Here is a 24,454-nt window from a genome sequence, read left to right as displayed (position 1 = left end):
ACATGCCATGTTTGTGGCTGAAAAACAAAAACCAAGAAAATCCTATCATTTTATTTCATTCTCTGATATATAACCAAGAGTGGATCTGCTACGTCATAAGAAAGTTCTGTTTTTAATTGCCGGAGAAAACTGTCCAGTTTTCCACAGTGGCTGCACCAATTTGCATTGGTGCAGTTTAAGTGGGTTCTCTTTTCTCCACATCCTTACTAATATTTGTTTTGTGTTCCAGGAAGGTAGTCACCAGCACCTTGGAATATCATGCCCTTTTTTTTTTTTTTTTTTTTTTTTTTTGTCTTTTTGCCTTTTCTAGGGCCGCTTCCCACGGCATATGGAGATTTCCAGGCTAGGGGAGTCTAATCGGAGCTGTAGCTGTCAGCCTACTCCAGAGCCACAGCAACGCAGGATCCAAGCCGTGTCTGCGACCTACACCACAGCTCACGGCAACGCCGGATCCTTAACCCACTGAGCAAGGCCAGGGATTGAACCCCCAACGTCATGGTTCCTAGCCGGATTCGTTAATCACTGTGCCATGACGGGAACTCCCGGAATATCATGCTTGAGCAGAGTGCCTATGTTTGCTTTGGGCCTTGACCCCCTCAGACGGCCTCACAGTGTAATTTTGTTTCTTTGTTTGTTTTGGTTCCACTCCTGTAGAAGTTTCTGAGTCAGGATGGAACCCGTGCCACAGCAGCAATGAGAGCATCTGCAGAGACAACGGGATCCTTAAGCCACTATGCAACAAGGGAAACTCCATTTATACTGTTCTTTTTCATGGTAGTATTTTATGGAAAACTTTTCTCTCTTTAGAGGAAGAATCTTCGTTTCCTAAGTAACTGACCCCCACGATTTTATGCATTTATCTTATAACCGTTGCAGAGAGTCTCTTAAAGTTAGCAGGTGCAGGAAATCACCTTAAGGACCCGCCCTTCCCGGCTCAGGTGCTGCCCAGGGGTCGCTCCTGGCCCCGCCCCGCACAGACAGCGCCCCGCCCAGGTCCCGCCCCCGGAAGTCCCGCCTCTTCGCGGCGCAGACATTTTCCTCGGGAAAGGGAAACAGTCCAGGAAGTGAAGGTCAGATAGCGGGTCGGGTTTTTTTTGCTCCTTTCTTGTGTAATTTGGCTGCGAGGTGCCCCTTGCTGTGTCCTCACAGTCTTGGGAGTGACTGTCGAGTTTCTATTCCAGCAGCGGCGTCTCCACCCGGAGCAATTCCGGACGTCGCCGTTCTGGGTCAGGTATGTTTTCCTTTGGGTTTGAAATCGCTCTGAGGCCAGTCTCTGCCTTTGACTTTTCTGCCTGAGGTCCACATAGACGCTGCGTTTCGAGATACGTTCCTGCTTAAAAACCTTTAGTGCCTTCGTCGCCCCCACCCCCCACGTAAAGTCCTCTTCCGCGAAGAGGACCCGCGCCCCACCTCGCCCCCCGCCCTGGAGGCAGCGCCGCCCGCCCGGCTCCCGGAGAAGCCGCGTCCTCGCCCTGGTGCTGGGATTCGGGAGCCCCCCTCTGCTGAGACACCCTCCCTCCCTGCAGCCCCTCTGTCCTCGCGGCTCCCCAGGCCGGTCCTTCTGCCCCGCAGGCCTCCCCTGCGTCGTCAGCCCTTCCCCGCATCCCGCGTAGGAGGAGGTGACCCTGACCAGCCGTGGGACCCCGGGTACTGTTCCTTCTCAGATATCTCCGGATGAAAAATGGTCTCTTCCCGTAGGCGAGCGTTTTATTCAGTTGCGAATACGTAGGCAAGGGGAATCCAGGAGAAGCAGGTGCAGAGGGCGACAGAGAGAGAGAGAAACTGGAGACAAGAATTACAGAGGACGATAGTAACTTAGGCGATGCCGGAAGCTCTTCTAGGGAGACACTGGCATAACAGCGGTTTATGCTTGTACCTGCTGCAGTATGATAGACGTAAATAAAGAAGTAATTAAAAGAGAATCAGCAGGAATTGGAGAAAATCCCTGAGAGACCGGCAGCGTATTAGTGGTAGAAGGGGGGATAACAACGGTGAGGCATTTCAGGCAAAGTGAGAGTGGCTGGGATAAAAGAGTTGGAACCTTGGCCTTCATAGCAACAGTTGCTGGTGTTAGGAAACTCTTGACCCCAACCACAAACCTTGGCCAGGCAGCTTAATTACTGCTAGCATGAGACATTTCTCAATGGGGGCCCTGATAAGGAAGGTGGTGCTGCCTGGAAAACAACCAGGTGGAGTCTTGAGGAAGGAGAGAGGACCAACCTCCCAGATGCCTTGGAGCTGGAACCCATCTTGCCTGAGAGAGTCACTTGCCACCAGGAAGGGCCCTGAGTCAGATCGGATATGGGCAGAGCAAGAGACAGCCCAGAAACTGACCCCATTCCCATAAAAGGTGATACTATCTATGATCCACATGGCAGAGCAGTTGTCGGTTCTCTCACCCTACTGCCCTGGGCCTGAGTGTTCCTTCCAGAACAGTCTTTTGCTTTGTCAGCACACTCGTCAGATGATATGTTTCTGAGTGTTAGACAGGAGTCCTTGTTCAGGCCCTGGACAGGGGCCCCATTGTTGCTACACTGGGCATAATTGGAAATAATGAGAGGAGCCAAGAAAAAAGCCAGCAGGAAGTAAGCATAGCCCCCTGAGGGTGTGAGAGTGTGGCGGCAAAGGAAGCACAACCCAGATAGAAGGGTTGTAGCCCAGAGGGCAAATCAGGATCTCCAGGCCGGGAACTGCAAGTTTGTGCATTTAGTAATTATTTGTAACAAATGATAACTTGCTTTTGCAATTCCTGTTCAGCCTGGGGCAGTTGCCTTGATTTAGGCAGTTGCATGTAAGCCGTAGTGTGGGGTGGAGGAAGGGTGGAGATTAGTAGGGAAAAAAGTGTCACTAACTGGTGCCTCTTTAAATGAACATTCAAAGTGTTGTGGGTGTTTTGTACTGCATTTACATTTTGTTTCGCAGTTGAATTATTTGGAGCTTGAAATTAATCAGTATGTTCAATTTCTACTTTCTTGTAAATAATTACTAACTTCTGAAGTGACTTATGGTGGCCTTCTGTAATCTGGTCACTTCATTCGTTTTTAAATATGCTGTATTCTCAAGTATTTCAAACTTTGGCGCAGAAATTCCCATCGTGGCTCAGCGGAAACAAACGTGACTAGCATCCACGAGGATGTGGGTTCGATCCCTGGCCTCATTCAGTGGGTTAAGGATCTGGCAGTGCTGTGGTGTAGGTCTCGGATCCAGTGTTGCTGTGGGTATAGGTGTAGAGCAGCAGCTGCAGCTCCAATTTGACCCCTAGCTTGGAACCTTCCCTATGCCACAGATGCGGCCTTAAAAAGTAAAAAACATAACTTTGGCACAAGAATATTTAGATTATAAATAATTGACACATTATTTCCCTTTAAATTTCTTTGAGGTTTGTTCACCATCTGTGTTTTCTTTTTCTTTTCTTTTCTTTTTTCTTTTTTCTTTTTTTGGCTTTTTAGGGCAACACCCACCGCATATGGAAGGTCCCAGGCTAGGGGTCGAATCAGAGCTGTGGCTGCCAGCCTACACCACAGCCACAGCAACCTATACCACAGCTCACAGCAACACCAGAAGCTTAACCCACTGAGCGAGGCCAGGGGTTGAACCCAAATCCTCATGGATCCTAATCGGGTTTTTTAAACCTCTGAGCCACGAAGGGAACTCCTGTGTTTTCTTTATCTTGGTAAACTTCCTTGGTGAGTGATCAATGATTTTAGACTATTTTGTTGAGCACTTGGCAAATACATCACTAATCTTTTTCATATTAACGTTAAAATCTAGTTTAACCGGTTAGCTTTATATTCCGTTTTCTTCCTTTGTCTGTGATGGGTGCAGTAGTGAGCGGTGACGTGATATCAAGACGTTTCCCTCAGGTCCCTCCTAACTGTCCTCTTCACGTGATGAGCGATGGGCTGGATGGACCGGAACCTTCTGCTCATCATGAAGAAATTTGCCCAGAGCTTATTTCTTTTTTTTTCTTTCCTTTCTTTCTTTTTCCTATTTCTTGGGCTGCTGCCAAGGCATATGGAGGTTCCCAGGATAGGGGTCTAATCGGAGCTGTAGCCACCGGCCTACGCCAGAGCCACAGCAACTCGGGGATCCGAGCCACATCTGCAACCTACACCACGGCTCACGGCAACGCTGGATCCTTAACCCACTGAGCCAGGGCAGGGGTCAAACCCACAACCTCATGGTTCCTAGTCGGATTCGTTAACCACTGCGCCATGACGGGAACTCCTCTTTTCTTTCTTTTTTTTTTTTGCATTTTAGGGCTGCGAGGCAGCATATGGAAGGTCCCAGGCTAGGGGTCAAATGAGAGCTGCAGCTCTTGCCCTACACCACAGCCACAGCAGGGAGGGATCCAAGCTGTGTCTGCACTTACACCAGTTAGAGCTTATTTCTAAGCTGACTCCTTACAGTGTTTCCTGCACCCGTGGATATAATGTTGCAATTCTGTATTTTGATTTTTTAAAATTTTATTTATTTATTTATTTATTTTTGTCTTTTTTTGCACCACACCTTTGGCATATGGAAGTTCCCAGGATAGGGGTCAAGTTGGAACTGCAGCCCCCGGCCTACACCATAGCCACAGCAAGGGATCTGAGCCACATCTGTGGCCTCATAACAGCTCACGGCAATGCCAGATCCTTAACCTACTGAGCAAGGCCAGGAATGGAACCTGCATCCTCATGACTACTATCGGGTTCCTTAAGGCTAAACCACGATGGGAACGCCAGACAGATCCCATTAGAGAATTCAGGCACACCTGATTTCTGTTCCCTCTTCGCAAACTGCCTCATGAATGTCTCCCATGTGGGCCACAGGGAGCCCCCTTGTAACATGGAGATGAGAGGACAGAGCAGCAACGCCTTCTGAGCAGCACTGACCCCTGAAAGGATTGGCCTAATTGGGTGTGTGTTTGTTTGGGGCACTTCTCTTTGGAGTTAGAGTTTTAAAGGGGTCCTCGTCCTCCCAGCAGGAAGGAGAAGAGCAGAAAGGCTGCCGTGGAGGCAGGACTATAGGCTCGGAGTAAGAGAGACCAGAACGAGTGTCTCCTGCAAACCCGAAGGGAGTCGACGTGTTTCCTGATGCCCAGACCTCCGCAGGCTCTTCTTGGGCCTCAGGACAGACCCCGACTCCTCCCTGTGGTGGCACAGCCCTGTGTCGCCCTCAGGGCCCTGCCTGTGTCTGCAGCCCCGTCCTGGGAGCAGACCCAGTGCTGCGGGTTCACTGCCCGGGGCACAGTCTCCTTGTCTGTCTCAGCTCTTCGTTCCTCTTCTTCCCCTTTGCCTTTCAGGCACCAGGGCTCAGGCCCTTTGTCGCCCTTCAGATCTCGGCTCAGAGAGGTCCCCTGTCCTCCTGACAGTCTCTGCTGCCACCTTCAGTGTGTTTGATGGCCAGTATATCAACCCCTGTCATCAGAAATTCCTGTCTCTGTGGATTATTGACTCTTTTCCGTCTGTTCTGTTGTCCCTCCATTGAAGGGAGCCCAGTGTCCCTGCTCCTCCCAGGGGGGCTGCAGCATCTCCCTCTGGGGATGCATTTATCTTTATTTATTTACTTTTTTTGAATAATTTCACGGTTGAGGGGAATTTTGTTGTTGTTGTTGTTTTTGTCTTTTTGCCTTTTCTAGGGCCGCCTCCCGAGCATATGGAGGTTCCCAGGCTAGGGGTCTAATTGGAGCTGTAGCCATCGGCCTACACCACAGCCACAGCAACGTGGGATCCCAGCTGTGTCTGCAACCTACACCACAGCTCACGGCAACGCCAGATCCTTAGCCCACTGAGCAAGGCAGGGAACGAACCCGCATCCTCATGGTTCCTAGTCGGATTCGTTAACCACTGAGCCACGACGGGAACTCCGAGGGGAAGGTATTTTTATCTTTTAGGTTTTTATGGCTGAACTTGTGCTATATGGAGGTGCCCAGGCTAGGGATGGAATCTGAGCTACAGCTGCCAGCCTACATCTCAGCCACTGTGACACCAGATCCGAGCCTCATCTGCGACATACACCATAGCTCTCACCAACGCCAGATCTCCAACCCACCAAGCAAGGCCGGGGAACGAACCCGTGTCCTCATGGATACCAGTCCGGATCATTACCACTGAGCTGCAATGGAAGCTCCTGGAGATGTGCTTAAATTCTGGGGCTGTGGTGGGGCTGAGTCTTCCTCCTAGAAGAGCAAGGAAGGAGGACAAGCAAGGAGGATCATTCCCATGTTTGATCTAATTGGATTTTTTGTCTTTTTAGGGCCTCACCTGCAGTATATGGTGGTTCTCGGGCTAGGGGTCCAATCGAAGCCGTAGCTGCCAGCCTACGCCAGAGCCACAGCACCTCCAGATCCGAGCCGCCTCTGTGACCTCCGCCATAGCTCATGGCAACGCCTGATCCTTAACCTACTGAGTGAGGCCAGGGATCGATCCTGTGTCCTCGTGGAGGCTAGTCAGATTTGTTTCTGCTAAGCCAGGACGGGAGTTCCCAGTTCTAATTGTTTATTATTTGATGTGGCTACTTAATTATGCAAAATCAAAAAAAAAAAAAAAAAAGAACCATGTAGGGAGGCCAAAAAAGACCTTTCTGGAGTTCCCGTTGTGGCTCAGTGGGTTACAAACCTGACTGGTATCCACAAGGTCGAGGGTTCAATCCCTGGCCTCACGTAGTGGGTTAATTCCTGTGAATTCCTGTGTAGGTCATGGTCGTGGTTCAGTTCCAGCGTGGCTTTAGCATAGGCCGGCAGCTGTAGCGCCTATTCACCCCCTAGCCTCGCCACTTCCACATGCCACAGGTGCCGCCCTTTAAAAAAAAGGGGGGGGGTGCTTTTCCATCTGGTGTCCTCCTACAGGGTCCCCAGGTATCCCCATGTTTAGTCTGCTTGTTGGCGTAGCTTCCAGGCTCTGCAGTTCCTAAGACCAATGACCATGTTTTCATGACCTTCACCTTCCGGCAATGTGTGTGGTCCGATTACGGAATCGTGATTTCACTGCGCTAATCGTGTCAGACGGTCCAGAACCTAAGGGGCCGTGAGGGAGGCCCCGTCTAAGAGCTAGGGCATCTTTTAATTATCTGCGAGTGGGGAGAACAGAAGACAGGACTCTTGGGACCTTCTGTCTTTGTGACTTCCTCGCTTTGTGACTTTGTAGCTGGACTCTAACAAATCTGGTCGCTGGCCCATTTTCGCAGGACGTCCAGCTGCTTGACCTTCGTACTAAATGCCCAGTGTCTTTTGGGTGGTAGCTTGTGTGAGGTCTTGCTCTGCCCCTGCTGACGGGTCTCGTTGCTCTTTCCTGTTTCCTCGTGTTGGCCTGGAAGAGAGTGGAGGGGCGCCTGGAGGGGCCCCGGGAGGAACATGGCGACACGTGTGGGCATCAGGGTGACCCAGTGAGTGGTGCGGAGTGAAGGGGTGTGTCACACTCCAGGATGTCTCAGTTCTGTCTGGCGCATTCAGGGTGGGTTGATGGTCATGATGATGGGCTTTGCGTGATTGGAGGTGCCGTGGTGTCCATTCATGCTCCCGCAGACATAGATGCTGAGACTGAGGCGTCCATGCATCGGTGTCATTGGTTATTTCATGGTCACACCTAGGGAAGGATGGCGGCAGTGGATTTAGAAAGAACCAAAACATGTTCATCCAGTGTCCCTGGAAGTATGGCCTGAGCTGAGTCTGTGGGAGGTCTGGACGCAGGAAGGTGGGCTTCCTGTCCGGAGGGAATGGGTAGAGCCTGGCCCGTGGCTTCCCATGTTACCCACTGACGTGGTTGGGGTTTTTGGAGGGCTCAAATCATGTGCAGCTCTTAGAGTAACCCAGAGAAAGTTGTAGGCATCATTTTGTGGCTTACCTTTGGTATTTTTTTTTTTTTTTTTAGCATTGTGGGTTGCAGCTGACTGTTTCAGACCCACTAGGAAAGATGTAAAAGAAAATGTTGAGTGTTTTCTTGGACGATGCTGGGGTCTTGGAAATGTTGGGGTCCCAATGGAGCATGAGCGTCACTGAAGACTTGTCTCTCTTCTTAGTGGTTTCTGGAGTTGACTGTGTTCAGGCTGTGTGCAAATGAACATATGCCATTTTGTGTCTAGTGGATCCTTTGTTGCCTTCTTTATTTTTGTCTTGTGCATGAGTTATTAGTGTTTGAAATGCTTTCTGTTATTGTATGCGGGATGAGGGAATGACTAAGGGGTGTCTAGAGAGTTTGTTGAGAACCCATGAGAATTTTGATTAGGAAGGGGCGCGTGGGCAGAAAGGAGCAGAATGAGGGAACCCAGGAGAACTGGCTCGACAGTCGCAGCTTTTATGGGAATGGGGTCAGTTTCCAGGTCATCCCTGCATCCCAGTCATCCTGCTCGGTCCGGACGGGGTCTGGCTCAGAGCCCTTCCTGGTGGTGCTCACAGCTCTCGGCTGAGATGGAGCCCAGTGCCAAGGATCCTGGGAGGTCGGTCCTCTCCTCCCTCCGGTGGGCCCCTCCTCAGTGCTCCTGGTTAGGCTTCAGGGCGGCACCTGTTCCTCACCAGGGCCTCCCGTTAGGAGTCAGCTCATGCAGGCGGCTCTCACTGTGCCTGGCCAGGGTGGGCGGTTCCAGTCAGTGGTCCCCTGACAAAATGAGCGGATGATGGAAAGACTTTTATGTACAAATTTGTATGTGTCTCTTCCACATGATGAGGTTTCCCTTGTGTGTGTGGTTGTGGCACCGGAAGGGGGTGTGATGATTCTAAGCCTTAAACAGCATCTTCTCACCTTTGAAGATTGACTTCGAAGCCTCATGTTGCCTGAGCAAGAAGCCCAGCAGGGGAGGAGGAGGAAGAGGAAGGAAGGCCAGGAGTCAGGAATGGCTGTTTCTCAGGTAAAGTCAATTCCTTAGGGATTCTCCGTCTGTCCTTCCTGAGATACCCTCCTTTGGCCTCACTCATCTTGTCTGACGCTGAAGTGTCCTGCCCGACACTGTCCGTTCCCAGTCACCCAGGGCCTCCCCTCAGGGCCTGTCCCCTCCACTTATGACCCAGTGACCTGGAGCTTGTGAAGAGGCCCCCTTGGGCATCGTCCTGGGCTTCACACCCGTGGACTGGAGATGGGGTGTCAGTGCTATTAGGGCCCCGTCTGGATGCACAGTCTGCTCTCTGTCAACCAGGATCCAGAAGCTACACATGCAAGTCAATGCACTGTGTGTGGTCAAATCTGCAAAACACACCCATGATTGGAGGATTTCTTAACCTTTTGTTTGTTTGTTTGTTGTATTTTTAGGGCTGCACTCACGGCACATGGAGGTTCCCAGGCTAGGGGTTGAATCGGAGCTGTAGCCACCGGCCTACGCCAGAGCCACAGCAACGCAGGATCCAAGCTGCATCTGCAACCCACACCACAGATCACGGGAACGCCGGATCCTTAACCCACCGAGTGAGGCCAGGGATCATTCCTGCCACCTGCATCCTCACGGATGCAGTCAGATTTGTTTCCGCTGAGCCACGATGGGAACTCTGGATATCACAATCTTATTTAAAAAATAACAGAAGAGGGTAAACTTAGAAACACATAATGTGCTTCAGTAACTTTATATGAATTTCTCAGAATACTTACTTTTTTAAAATTTGAATGCTATATTTTATTTGACCCAATAAATGCAGAGTATGAGCGATCCAACTTGTGACCAATGTAAAAAATTATGGAGACACTTTACATTATCATTTTCATTCTAAGTCCCGTGTATGTGTTACGTTACAGGACGGCCCTGTTCTGACTGGCCGCATCTCAAGGACTCAGGAGGTAAGCATATGTGCCTTAGTGGCCACTATGTGAGGCTACGCATTTAGTGAATTTAGTCATCGTCGCATTAAAAGCAAAACCTATAGAGCAGTCTGTCCCTTGATCTCAGGACATGCACAAAAAAAAAAGAAAAAAGTAACGGCAAAGAGTTCTTCGGCATTTACTCTGTGCCATGAGACGGGCGAGTTTCTTAGACATGAACTTTCCCGAGGTGGGCCTTCTGCCTGGTGCCTGTCTGTCCCTCTCCCGCCACTTGCCAGGCGCCAGCCCCCGTGAGCCCCTGGCTCACCTTCATCCCAATCAGGGTCGAGTAATAGGTGCCCCAGCAGGGGCAGGGGAGGTGCAGGTCATCTGCTCTCGGAAGCAGCCCAGGTGGATAAGAATCCTTTGGGGCCCGTCCTTGGGCCTGAGCAGCCACCAGGGCACCAACTCTTGCCTGGATTTCTCTCCTTCCCACTTCTCCTCCGGGTCATCCTCTGACGCCTCCTCTGATTCCTTCCCCACCTCCTCCCTCTCCTCGCACTGGTGCTCAGTCAGAGGTGCCACCATCCGGAACTGGCCCTTGCACGCTCAGATTTGCTGGGTCCCCTGCTGTCGCCCTCAGAAGACTTACATCAACTTAATCCTTACTCTTCTTCTTTTTTCCTTTTGTTAAATCTTTTTAGGCCTGCAGCAGAGGCATATGGAAGTTCCCAGGCTAGGGGCCAATTGGAGCTGCAATTGCCAGTCCACAGCCACAGCAACACCAGATGCAAGCCATGTGCGGGACCTACACTGCAGCTCATGGCAATGCCAGATCCCTAACCCACGGCATGGGGCCGGGGATTGGACCTGCGGCCTTATGGGCACTAGTCGGATTCATTAGCTTTGAGCCACAACTGGAACTCCTCTCTTCTTATTTTGTGTTAAAATAAAGTACCTCTTCCCAGCCCCTCGGAGAAATGTGTTTTCATTTTAGGAACAGGTGACCTTCGAGGACGACGTGGCCATCAGTTTCACTCGGGAGGAGTGGGACTGCCTGGACCCTGCTCAGAGGGCCTTGTACAAGGACGTGATGCTAGAGACCTACAGGAACCTCATCGCCGTGGGTGAGGATCACTTCTTGTTTTTCGGTTTTGTTTTTGTTTTTTAAGTTTAAAAATTTTTTTGTCTTTTTGCCTTTTCTTGAGCTGCTCCCGTGGCGTATGGAGGTTCCCAGGCTAGAGGTCTAATCGGAGCTATAGCTACCGGCCTATGCCAGAACCACAGCAACTTGGGATCCGAGCCGCGTCTGTGACCCACGCCACAGCTCACGGCATCACCGGATCCTTAACCCACTGAGCGAGGCCAGGGATTGAACCCTCAACCTCATGGTTCCTAGTCGGATTCGTTAACCACTGCGCCACAACAGGAACTCCAAGGATAACTTTTGTTTTTGTTTTTGTTTTTTAGGGCCACAAACACAGCATATGGAAGTTTCCAGGCTAGGAGTCTAATCTGATCTACATTTGCCGGCCTGCACCACAGCCACAGCAACTCGGGATCTGAGCTGCGACTGTGACCTACACTATAGCTCACAGTACTGCCCCATCCTTAACCCACTGAGCGAGGCCAGCGATGGAACCTGTAACCTCATGGTTCCTATTTGGATTTGTTTATGCTGTGCAACAATGGGAACCCCAAGGATAACTACTTTTTTTAAGAGGTGAAGTCTGCCCTTGCACTTTCCCCTGTGTGGCTCTTGGGAGTCCTTTTTTTTTCCATGGCTGGGCCCTTGGTATGTGGAAATTTCCTGGCTGGGGATTTAGTCCAAGGCACAGCTGAAACCTACTCCACAGCTGGAACAGGCCAGGTCCTTTAACACACTGAGCTGATGGGTGATTGAACCTGCCCCTTTGCAGCTTCCTAAGCTGCTATATCGGATTCTTAACCCGCTGAGTCACAGTGGGAACTCCGTTAGGCCCTGTTTTGGGTGAGTAGTCTGACAGTCCTGTTGACTCAGCCATGAAAGGTTCAGTATATAGCATCAGGGGTTGCAACATCTTTCCTCAAATGGTCTCCCCACTTCATGATACATTTGGAGTTGTTTCAGAGCTTTCGTTTTTTTCAAGCTCAGTGGCAAACTTTTAATACACCCACTTTCCTCTTTTCTATTCATGTGCTTCTAATTTTGGAGTTGTAGGAAATGACTCTTACTTCTGCAGTATTCCACTATAGGCTGTGTACTCAGAAGGAGGCAGGCAGTGGGAGGATTTGTGAAATATTTTTCTAGACCCACCTGTATTGTCCTCAGTTCTCACCTCCACAGAGATCTCGGATTCTGGAAAAGTCAGAGCAAATCACCTTTGTTTCACTCAGGTGGAGGAATTTCTGTTTCTCTGGTGAATGTATTAGCCATGTTGGGGCAAGAGAAAGGGCCGGGGGCTGTGGAGAGTGCTGGGAATGAGCTCGGGGGTGTATCAGAGGGAACCCAGGTCAGGTCTCAGATGGCCCGAGCAGGAGCCTCACCGTTAATTGCACTTGGGAAACGCTCCCCTTGCCGGAGAGTTCTTTGGGAATGCAGGAGACAGTTTCTTCCTGTGAACTCTTTAGAGTAGAGCATCAGATGATGGGTACACACTGGCTGCTCTTGGATTCCATCCGGCCCCTCAGAGGCTGCATGGACCTGTCTCAAGCCCTGTCTGCTTGTCCGGATTCCTCAGACACTCCTTCTGTTCTGCTGTTGCTGTGCCCTTGAGGCACGTGGGCAACAGCCTGGTGGATCGGATCTTCTTTGCATGTTACTTAGGGAATGTGTGAGGCCCTGGACGGAACATGATTTTAATGCCCTGTCCCTTTGGGGGTGACTGTGTGATGCTTTTGCTTTGGCGTTTGTGGTGAAAGGCACGTATGCGTCCATGTGAAGGTCACTGTCTGACCCACGTGCCTTGAGCTGGTTTCCCTCCTGTACAGCACTACCCAGTGGGGCTCGTATATGCCTTCTCATTTTGTATTCCCCTAGTGGGCATGGTTTTGCCTCTGCAACTTGCTGTTGAAACACACAGTCCTAGGGTCTGCAGTTTTATCTGGTTTCATCGATTAACTACAAATTAACCTTTACAGATCATCACAGAATTCATACTGGGGAGAAACCTTACAAATGTGTTGTCTGTGGGAAGTTCTTTAAACAAAAATCGACGCTCACAGTTCATCAGAGAATCCATACTGAAGAGAAAGCTTACAAATGTAAGGAGTGTGGGAAAACCTTTTGCTACCGCTCGCTCCTCTCAGTACATCAGATAACCCACGCCGGAGCCAGGCCCTATCAGTGCGAAGTGTGTGGGAGAAACTTTCGCCACAAATCATCCCTTGGAGTTCACCGGCGGATTCATACCGGAGCGAAACCTTACCAGTGTAACGTCTGTGGGAACTTCTTCAATAAAAAATCAATCCTTACAGATCATCACAGAATTCACACGGGAGAGAAACCTTACAAATGCAGTGAATGCGGCAAGGCCTTCAGTGTTAAAACATCCCTGGCGTATCATCAGAGAGTGCACACCGGGGAGAGACCTTACAAATGTAACGAGTGTGGGAAAACCTTTTCCTCTTCCTCCCACATCATACGACACAAACTCATCCACACAGGAGCCAAGCCGTATAAATGCAGCGTCTGTGGGAAAGCCTTTCGTCAAAGTTCAAATCTCTCCAGTCATCAGAGAATTCATACTGGAGAGAAGCCTTACAAATGTAAAGAGTGTGGGAAAACCTTCTGTTACCGCTCATTCCTCTCAATACACCAGATAACCCACACCGGAGCAACGCCCTCTCAGTGTGAAATCTGTGGGAGAGACTTTCCTCACAATTCAGCCCTTGAAGTTCACTGGAGGATTCATACCGGAGCGAAGCCTTACCAATGTAATGTCTGTGGGAAGTTCTTTAATAAAAAATCAACCCTCACGACCCATCACAGAGTGCATACCGGAGAGAAACCCTACAAATGCAATGAGTGTGGCAAGGCCTTTAGTCAGAGTACAAACTTTGCAAGTCATCGGAGAGTCCACACTGGAGAGAGGCCTTACAAATGCAGTGCGTGTGGCAAGACCTTTTCTCATTGCTCCACCTTCATACAGCATAAAATAATCCACACAGAAGCAAGGCCGTATAAATGCAATGTATGTGAGAAAGCCTTCCGGCGAAGTTCAGAACTTGGGGTTCATCAGAGAAGTCATACTGGAGAGAAACCTTACAAGTGTAATGAGTGTGGGAAGACTTTCACCCAGTGTTCCTCTTTCAGGCGTCATCAGAGAAACCACATAAAGGAGATATTACATAAGTGTGATGTGTGTTTCAAGGCCTTTAGTAGAAAGTATTACCTTAATGTTCATAAGAAAATTCACACTGGAGAGAAACGTCAACAATGTAACGATGATGGAAAGATCCTTCGTCAAAAAAGCCTTTCTGGATTTCCGGTTGTGGCTCAGCGGTAACGAACCCGACTCGTATCTTTGAGGTGGGTTTGGTCTCTGGCCCTGCTTAGTGGGTTAAGGATCCGGCGTTGCTGTTAACTGTGGTGTAGGCCACTGATGGGGCATTGCTGTGGCTCTGGCCTGGGCTGGCAGCTGCAGCTCTGATTCGACCCCTAGCCTAGGAACTTCCATATGCCTCAGGTTCCACCCTAAACATAAAAAAGCCTTTCTAGGAGTTCCCGTCGTGGCTCAGCGGAAACGAATCTGACTAGTATCCATGAGGACACAGTCGATCCCTTGCCTTGCTCCGTGGGTTAAGGATCCATTGTTGCTGTGAGCTGTGGTGTAGGTCGCAGATGTGGCCCGGATTCCGCGTTGCTGTGACTGTGGTGTATGTAGGTCAGCGGCTCCAGCTCCAAATCAACCCCAAGTGTAGGAGCCTCCATATGCTGCAGGTGCTGCCCCAAAAAGACAAGAAAAAAGAAAAAGCCTTCCTGCTCATTGGAGACTATAAATATATTTTTATATCTATACTCTGGCACCCCCATGCTGTCACCTCTGTCCCATAGTGCATCTGAAAATGATTGGGTTTTTCCTTGTCACATGGATATGAGTAAATCCCACAGAGTGAAGTAGATCCTTCCAGTTGAGATGCTGTATCCTGGTGTATCGTCCTCATTTTGCCCCTAACAGTACATAACTCACACCTCTCGCATTGTGCAGCTTTTCAGTGGATGTTCTCACAAAGGAAAAAAAATTTTTTGCTTTCTCTCCTTTTCGTTTCTCTCTGAGATGGTTGATGCTTATTCAACTTATTACGGTCATTGTCTCAACGTATTTAAGTCTGGACATGATGCTGTACTCCTGAAACTCATACGGTGTTCTCTGTCAAGTATATATATCAGTGAAACTGGAAGTAAAATATTGTTTCAGAAGGTAAATAAATCACTGTTGTTAAAAAGGAAATGCGATTTATAACGTTTGTAAAAAAATGCATGTCTTGGTCTTTTGAAGCAGTGGTTTCCTATGGAAATCATCATGTGTGCATCCTTCGTTCCCTGAACCTGACAGCGTGTAGAAATGCCCCCTTGGCAGAAACAAGGACTAAAGGAAAGCTGTTCAGCAGGGCATCGGTATGAAATGGACCGTTCTACCCAGAGAGAGTTTTGTATTTCTCATTCGGGTTTGTAATACCGAGGCACGTCCAGGTCTTGTTTCCTTAAACAGCTTAATTAATTCTAATTGCAGGAAATATTTCCGGATCCAACTACCCCACCCCTCACCCCATCCCCGCTGGCATCCACCATTCGAACACCCCAGTTTACAATCCCTGAATTGTTTGAGCCTTAAGAGCAGGACAGAGTGGAGTTCCCGTCGTGGCTCAGTGGTTAACGAATCCGACTGGGAACCATGAAGTTGCGGGTTCGATCCCTGGCCTTGCTCTGTGGGTCAAGGTTCCGGCATTGCTGTGAGCTGTGGTGTGGGTCGCAGACGCGGCTCGGATCCCGCGTTGCTGTGGCTCTGGCGTAGGCCGGCGGCTGCAGCTCCGATTTGACCCCTAGCCTGGGAACCTCCGCATGCCGGGGGAGCGGCCCTAGAAAAGGCAAAAAAAAAAAAAAAAAAAAAAAAAAAAAAAAGCAGGACAGAGTAACTGCTGGCAAAAACAGATTTTCATAGAAACCCTTTTGAAGTTAATAGGAAATAGTTTCGTTTCCTACAGCGTTGCTGTGAGCTGTGGTATAGGTTGTGCATGTGGCTGGGGTCTTGCACTGCTGTGGCTGTGGTGGAGGCCGGCAGGTGCAGCTCCGAATTGACCCCTGGCCTGAGAATTCCCCTATGCCGCAGGTGCAGCGCTAAAAATAAAAAGGAAAACTTTTCCCGACAGAACCTTAAAGTAGGCAGTTTCAAGGTACCGGGAATAAACCATTCGCTTCCAGATCGCTTAGCCAGTGCCTGGCTCTTTCTTCAGAGACCTGGGCTCCCTCCTCTCGCCTTTGTCAGGGGGACGCTCGGCCCAAGCCCCGCCCGCGGGGGTCCCTCACCCCCCTTACTCCGCCCAAGCCCCACCCCTTACTCCGCCCAAGCCACGCCCCTGGGAGCCCTACCCTCTTACTGCGCCCAAGAGCAGTTTGTTGACCGGAGCAGAAGTGGAGAACCTGGGCGCAGATTTGTGACTTATTTCCAGTGTAAGTCTGTGCCGCACCGTCTTCGCGACCCTTTTCCCAAGGTGCGGACTCCCTGCAGACCTGATCCCAACAGCCGCCCCTCCGCCGGAACTGCAGATGTTGCGGTTACAGGTCGGGATTGTTTCCCTTTGGGTTTGAAGTCGGTCTTCTGTTCCCCGCCCTTGTCTTTTCCGCCTCGGGTCCACGTAGACACCGCCTTTTGCGCTGTTTTCCTGCTTAAACCCCTTTGCTGACGTCCCCCCTTCCCCCCATCTGCTGTGTCGCCCTGTGTAAAGTCCTCTTCCCCAGGAGGACCCGCGCCCCCACCTCGCCGGCCGCCCGGGTCCCGCTCCCGGAGAGCCGCGATCTCGCCCTGCTCCTGGGACTCGGGAGCCCGCCCTCTCCTAAAACACTCTCCCTCCAGCCCTGCTGTTCTCACGGCTCCCCAGGTCGGTCCTTCTGCCCCGCAGGCCTCCCCTGCGTCGTCAGCCCTTCCCAGCACCCCGTGTGTTTCACGCATTGTTCTGAGTCCAAGTCCATCGGGTGGAAAAGGGCTTCTGCAGGCGGGCAACTTAGTCAGGGTCTTTCTAAATACGTGGGCGAGGGGATCCGGAGAAGCGGACAAACAGAGGACTCGAAAAACAAAATTATGAGGTAGAACCTGTGGAAACACAGAGATGCTGAGGGACGTGTAAAGAGACTGAAATGAACGTGATCAAGACTTGGAAGCAGCAGGTGACTAAAGGAGAGAAGCAAATGCAAAAGCCGGATTTCCAGCGGCCCTGCGTCCGTGGTGGGAGCACGTGTAACAGCGGGGACGCGCTTCACCGGAGAGTCTGGGAGAGGATGGAAGGTGGTGGAACCCTGGCTTCAAGCGTCGTGGCGCTGGGAGAGAAAGAGGAGGGAGGGTGACAAGAAGAGCCGAGGAAGAGACAGCAGGAAGGACGCGGAGCCTCCGTGGGTGCTGGAGAGTGGGGAGGGAGTGGACCCCGAGGGCAGAGCAGGAGCAGAGGTGGGGGAGAAAGGGGCAGAAACACAGAGATGCAGGACAGTCAGGAAGGTTGGCGAGAAGGAGCCTCAAGAGGAAGAACAAAGAGTTCCCTTTGTGGCGCCGTGGCAACAAATCCGACTAGGAACCATGAGGTTGCAGGCTCGATCCCTGGCCTTGCTCACTGGGTTAAGGATCCGGCGTTGCTGTGAGCTGTGGTTGTAGGTCAAAGACGCGGCTCAGATCTGGCGTGGCTGTGGCTGTGGTGTAGGCCGGTGGCTACAGCTCTGATTGGACCCCTAGCCTGGGAACCTCCATATGCCAGGGGTGTGGCCCTAAAAAAAAAAAATAGAAAAGAAACACAAGAAAACCAGGGAGAACAAGATGCAGGACAGGACAGTAGTGAGGGAAGGAATCCAGCAGAGTGCAGGGAGAGCAAGGGGGGAAATGATTAAAGACAGACAGATGCAATAGATAAACAGAATGAAATGGAAACAGCAGGGCAGCTGGGGGGAACCCACTGTGGATGGGTAGTGAGATGTTTGCTTTTGGGTGATTACAATGTGATATGGGATTTTGGCTTTAGAATGAAGTAAATTGAAAAATTGGTTGAATTGGGAGTTCCTGTGGTGGCGCCATGGATTAAAAATCAGACTGCAGACACCTGGGGAGTTTTGCGTTTGATCCCTCACCCAGTGCAGTGGTTAAAGGATATGGAGTTGCCAAAGCTTCTGGTCAGAGTCAATCCCTGGCCTAGAAACTTCCATGTGCTGCAGCCATAAAAAAATAAATAAAATAGAATTTGTTTAAATTGTGTAGCAACTAGACATATACCAGGAAAATAATGAATCTGGGGAGTGCCTCTTGTGGCTCAGTGGTAACAAACCTGACTAATATCCATGGGGACCTCAGTTCGATCCCTGGCCCTGCTCAGTGGTTAAAGATCCTGTGTTCCTGTGAGCTGTGGTGTAGGTCGCAGAAGTGGCTTGGATCTGGCGTGGCTGTGGCTGTGGTGTAGGATGGCAGCTATAGCTCTGATTCGCCTCCTAGCTGGAGAATTTCCATATGCCTCGGGTGTGGCCCTAAAAAGACAAAAATATTAATAATAATAAAAGGACATGAAAATAAATAAATTATATAGGTAAGGATGAGAATTGCAAAACTTTTATCTATAAGCTTGTGCATGTTGTAAATAACTTTTTTTTTTTTTGGTCTTTTTGTGTCTTCTAGGGCTGCACCCCCCAACATATGGGGGTTCCCAGGCTAGGGGTTGAATCGGAGCTGTAGCTGCCAGCCTATGCCAGAGCCACAGCAACGCCAGATCCAAGCTGTGTCTGCAACCTACACCACAGCCTACTGCAACGCCAGATCCTTGACCTGCTGAGCAAGGCCAGGGATTGAACCTGCACCCTCATGGATATACTAGTACTAGTGAGATTCGTTTCCTCTGAGTCAAAACGAGAACTCCCTATTCATATTTCTTTTGAATAAAAGTTTCAGTGTGTATTTCAGATTCCCTTTTGTTTTTCTTTTTTTGTGTTCCTCCACTATATGGACATTCCTGGGCCAGGGATTGAAGCTGAGCAACACAGATGTGACCAGAGTCATAGCAGTGAGAATGTAGGAGCTTTAACCCACTAGGGCACCAAAGAACTCCCTATTATTAATATTTTTTAGGAGTTCCCATCTTGGTACAGTGGAAACAAATCTGACTGGGAACCATGAGGTTGCAGGTTCGATCCCTGGCCTCGCTCAGTGGGTTAAGGATGCAGCGTTGCCTGTATGCTGTGGTGTAGGTCGCAGACGTGGCTCAGATCTGGTGTAGCTGTGGCTGTGGTGTAGGCCAGCAGCAACAGCTCCTATTAGACACCTAGCCTGGGAACCTCCATGTGCCACAGGTGTGACCCTAAAAAGACAAAAAGAGAAAAAAAAATATATATGTATATATTTTTTTAAAGTCAGTCTGCTGTAGTGTAGACCTGAAGCTCTACCTCTGATTGGACCCCTAGCCTGGGGACTTCATATGCTGCAGGTGCAGCCCTAAAAAGCGAAAAAAGAAAAAAAAATCACAGGGCCAATAACCCCAGAGTGACCACTAGTACAGAGACACATCCACGGGAAGAATGGCCACTACTTTCTTTCCCTCTGGTGGCTAGTGCTGATTCTTGCACTGCCCACCTCTTATCTGTCTCCTAAGGACAGGAAAACTCACTTGTAGGTCTCTGTGTAGGAGCTGACTGCCTGAATCCCCCCCTGGGACCATGGGCAGCAGAGGCCTGTCTCTTCCACATGGTGAGCTCTCCCCTGTGTGTGTGGCTGTGGCACAGGAAGGGGGTATATGATCCTAAGCATTAAACAGCATCTTTCCAACTTTTTTTTTTTTTTTTTGTCTTTTTGCCATTTCTTGGGCCGCTCCTGCGGCACATGGAGGTTCCCGGGCTAGGGGTCGTATCAGAGCTGTAGCTGCCAGCCTACGCCAGAGCCACAGCAACGCAGGATCCGAGCCTCCTACACCACAGCTCACGGCAATGCCGGAACCTTGACCCACTGAGCAAGGGCAGGGATCGAACCCGCAACCTCATGGTTCCCAGTCGGATTCGTTAACCACTGTGCCACGACGGGAACTCCTCCTTTTTGCATTTTTTTTGGCTGCTCCCACCAGGGATTGAAACCACGCCATCGGCAGAAGTTCCAAGGGCTAGGGCTAGACGCCCATGACACAGCAGCAACCCGACCCACAACATTGACGAGGAGGGATCCTTAACCTGCTCTGCCACCGGGGAACTCTGCATATTTTTCATTCTTGAAACTCTTTAAATTCACCTTTTCAAATTATGTCACTTGAGTGATTCAAACAAGAGTTGGTATGATTTTTAAAATCCTTTTCTTTTTCATTTTGGTTTTTCAGGGCCACACCCAAGGCATATAGACATTCCCAGGCTAGGGGTCAAAGTGCAGTCATAGCTGCCCACCTGTGCTCCAGCCGCAGCAACACCAGATCCAAGTTGCATGTGCAACGTACACCGCCACTTGTGGCAACACCAAATCCATAACCCTTTGAGGGAGGCCAGGGATCAAACCTGCATCCTCTTGAATACTTGTTGGGTGCTTTACCTGCTGAGCCACAGCGGGAACTCTGTAATTTTCTTATATCAAGCGTGTGCTGATGATGCCCCTGTATTATGTATGGAGGTGCCTGCCTTCTGTCTTCCTTGGACACAAAAGAGAATATGAAGACCTACATTCAGGTGCTGTGCACGCATGGATGTGCAGCAGGTTTCAGGTGTGTTCTGAAAAAACAAAACGGTCCCAAAATGAAGTCGTGTGCCCCGAAGCCTGCAAACCAACACAGTGTTGCCATTGCACCCTTCTCGAGATGTGACCTTAACACACTCCATCTGGAATCTCCTGAGCCATATGACTGAGGTTAAATACAGGATAAGTGCTTTGTCCTCGCTTTCCCTGCAACACATAATCTTGCCTACAAGATTTTCTTTCTTTTTGTAGTATCTCTTTATCTTGCCTCGTTTCTCCATATAAAGGCTTTCCAGTTTTTACAGCTCTTTTGAGCCCCTCTTTGTTTAGGAGGTGGGATGGAGCCTGACTCGTGAATTATTCAAGAAAGGCAATTAGATCTTTCGCTTTTTTGTGCCTTAACAGAAGACAGAGTCCGAAAGGCAGTTCTGTAGTACTTACATTTCGCCACATAAATATTCTGGAGAAGAGTTGGAAGAGGATTACAAAAGGACAAAAGATGTGTATCTAAGCTCCTAATTGTATGCTTTTTGAGTCTGTCATGGGAAGAAACACCAGTTCTCTCAACTCTGAGAACCTAATGGTGCACTGTTAGCTTCTGTTATAAAGTGCTAGGGTGGATTAAAACTGTATTGGTGGATGGAGCATGATTCAATTAGGTATTTGAAGAAAAATTAATTTTTTTTGTCTTTTTGCCTTTTTCTAGGGCCGCACTGCAGCATATGGAGGTTCCCAGGCTAGCGGTCTAATAGGAGCTGTAGCCGCTGGCCTACACCACAGCCACAGCAACTCAGGATCCAAGCCGTGTCTGCAACCTACACCACAGCTCACGGCAACACCGGATCCTTAACCCACTGAGTGAGGCCAGGGATTGAACCTGCAACCTCATGGTTCTTAGATTCATTAACCACTGAGCCACGACGGGAACTCCGCACACTATTAATTTTCATAATTCAAGGTCCTTGCTGTTTCCAGGAAAAAATGGATGTGAATGACCCACACCTAGTGAAGTTGGCCCAGTCATTTTGATTCTCTCCCAGAGACTATTGTATTAAAAGCCTATAATGGGGAGTTCCTTTCGTGGCTCAGTGGGAAATGAACCCAACTAGGATCCATGAGGATATGGGTTCAATCCCTGGCCTCTCTCAGTGGGTTAAGGCTCCAGCATTGCCGTGAGCTGTGGTGTAGGTGGCTGTAGTGCTGCGGGCAGCTATAGCTCCAATTCGACCCCTAGCCTGGGAACTTCCATATGCCGTGGGTGCAGCTCTAAAAAGCAAAATAAACAAAAGTCTATAACGAAGGCATAAGATCAACAGACTAAAAACGTCAGGTTGGGGAGTTCCCATTGTGGCTCAGTGGTTTAAGGAGCCGATATAGTGTCTGGGAGGACACAGGTTCGATCCCTTGCCTCATTCAGGGGGCTAAGGATCCACCATTCCCATAGGCTGTGTCTTGGGTGCAGCTTGGATCCAGTGTTGCCGTGGCCATGACATAAGCCCCAGCTGAGCTCCAATTCAGCCCCTAGCCCAGGAACTTCAATATTCCCCAGGCGCAGCCATTGAAAAAAAAAAAAATCAGGTTGAAAGGCATAAATAGTAATTTAGCCTTTCCAAACAACTCCAGTAGGCTTTCCTTGGAGGTACAGCAGGTTAAGGATCCAGTATAGTCTCTGCAATGGCTCCAGTGGCTGATGTAGCGAATATTTAATTCCTGGCCCCTGAACTTCCACATGCTGTTGGTGTAGTCAAAACAAAACAAAACAACAACAACAACAAAAGAAAACCCTCCAATAATTAAATATGGATACAAAGAAGATAATGGCACATTTCCACATATGTCCTTCTTCCTATCACATGCACTTAAGTTTTAGTATATTTTCAGTGCTGGAGTTCTGGTCATGGCTCAGCTGTTAACGAACCCGACTAGTATCCATGAGGTTGCAGGTTTCATCCCTGGCCTTGCTCAGTGGGTTAAGGATGGGGCATTGCTATGAGCCGTGGTGTAGGTCACAGACTGGGCTTGGATCCTGTGTTGCTATGGCTGTGGTGTCAGCCGGGGGCTACAGCTCCGATTAGACCCCTAGCCTGGGACCTTCCGTATGCGGGTGGGTGCGGCCCTATAAAGAAAAAAAAAAAAAGATATTTTCAGTGCAAAGATTCTGAGGTGTGTCAGTTCCATTAGTAAGGATTCTTCCTAACATGGAGTTCTTTGGTGAACCCTGAGGACAGAGACACATTGTTACATCAGTGTGTTGTCATGTTCAGAAAATACAGTTTCTCAGCTGTAGGAATGCTCTCATTACACCAAAGGTGTGAATACCTGATGAAAATTCTTACCACAGTCAGATCATTTAAAACATTCCTTTCCAAAATAAATCAAAATAAATTTCAGAGCTTTGATGTTCACGTACTGGCCTAAGCACAGGTATTTCTTCGTGTGGTTTCTTCCAAAGATGTATTTTACCAGACTTGAATAGAGCCTTTGCGCCAGCGATTGTGTGGTTTCTCTTCAAAGGACTCTTAGCTGTTGCCTAACATTCGATCTCAAATTTTGATTAAATTAAAGGTTTTGCAACAACCACTGCATTTGAAAGTTCTCACTCCAGTATATCCCATCTTAAGATCCTTGGGTAAAATCCTTGCCACACACATTACATTTGTGTGGTTTCTCTCCAGGATAAATATTTTGATATCTAGTGACAAGTGAGCAATAAGTTGTAACTCTGCCATACTGATTGCATTTTAATTTGTTTTTAATTTTTTTTTGTCTTTTTTATAGCCACACCTGTGGCATATGGAGGTTCCTGGGCTAGGGGTCAAATGGGCTGTAGCTGCTGGCCTACACCACAGCCACAGCAACTCAGGATCCAAGTCGCGTCTTTGACCTATACCACAGCTCACAGCAATGCTGGATCCTTAACCCACTGAGCGAGGCCAGGGATCAAACCTACATCCTCATGGATACTAGTCAGATTCGTTTCTGCTGAGCCACAACGGGAACTCCCCCAACCATGGTATTTGTGAGGTAATTTCCAGAATGAATTCTTTGATGACTAAATTGCTTGTCCAAAGACTGGTGATACTAAACACATTTATCTAATTCTTTTTTTTTTCTTCTGTCTTTTTGCCTTTTCTAGGGCCGCTCCCGAGGCATATGGAGGTTCCCAGGCTAAGGGTCCAATCAGAGCTGTAGCCACCAGCCTACACCACAGCCACAGCAACAGGGGCTCCGAGCCGCGTCTGCAACCCACACCACAGCTCATAGCAATGTTGGATTCGTAACCCACTGAGCGAGGCCAGGGATCCAACCCACAACCTCATGGTTCCTAGTCAGATTCGTTAGCCACTGAGCCACAACGGGAACTCCTATCTAATTCTTGTTAAGCGTGACTTATGCAATGATGCTAAGACAGGAACACCTACTAATTTCCTTGCTTAAATTCCCTTACCTTGTGGATTACCTGACGGTTAGTTAAGATCTTAACCGGCTGAGGCACAACAGGGACCACCAAGGCTGTCTTTTTAATTTTAATTGTTTTGCTTTTTTAGGGCCGCACCCGAAGCATGTGTAAGTTCCCAGGCTAGGGGTCAAATCAGAGCTGTAACTGCCAGCCTGATGGCAACATAGGATCCCCAACCCACTGAGCAAGGCCAGGGATCAAACTCCTATCCTCATGGATACTAGTTGGGTTTGTTTCTGCTGCCCCACAAAGGATACTCCAAGGCTGTCATTTTTCGATGACAAAACATATTCCAAAGTAACCCAGATGGTGTGGTCCTTGCCTGAACATGGATACATAAGTCAAAGGAACAGGTTAGAATACCAGAAATCATCATTCGAATCATTTGAATCTATGTAAAATGTATTGGGAAGGGT

The 24,454-nt window shown here is 49.3% G+C and overlaps 1 protein-coding gene across 2 annotated transcripts; it reads left to right on the top strand.

Annotated features, from left to right (window-relative positions):
* LOC110261291 (zinc finger protein OZF-like) lies at window positions 994-15,136 on the top strand. Of its 2 annotated transcripts, XM_021097263.1 has the most exons (6): window positions 994-1,070; window positions 1,182-1,231; window positions 8,729-8,826; window positions 9,702-9,743; window positions 10,702-10,831; window positions 12,825-15,136. In XM_021097263.1, the coding sequence occupies exons 3-6, from the start codon at window positions 8,746-8,748 to the stop codon at window positions 14,189-14,191; spliced, it is 1,620 nt and encodes a 539-aa protein (XP_020952922.1). In that variant the 5' UTR covers window positions 994-1,070; window positions 1,182-1,231; window positions 8,729-8,745; the 3' UTR covers window positions 14,192-15,136. The 2 variants fall into 2 exon arrangements, with proteins under 2 accessions (XP_020952922.1, XP_020952921.1); XM_021097262.1 differs by having other exon boundaries at window positions 1,016-1,231.

Source organism: Sus scrofa, chromosome 6 (assembly GCF_000003025.6).
Source record: "Sus scrofa isolate TJ Tabasco breed Duroc chromosome 6, Sscrofa11.1, whole genome shotgun sequence".
In the NCBI taxonomy this organism is placed as follows: Eukaryota; Metazoa; Chordata; class Mammalia; order Artiodactyla; family Suidae; genus Sus; species Sus scrofa.
The sequence above is the reverse complement of the archived record's forward strand: the minus strand, read 5'-3'. Positions and strand labels throughout refer to the sequence as shown.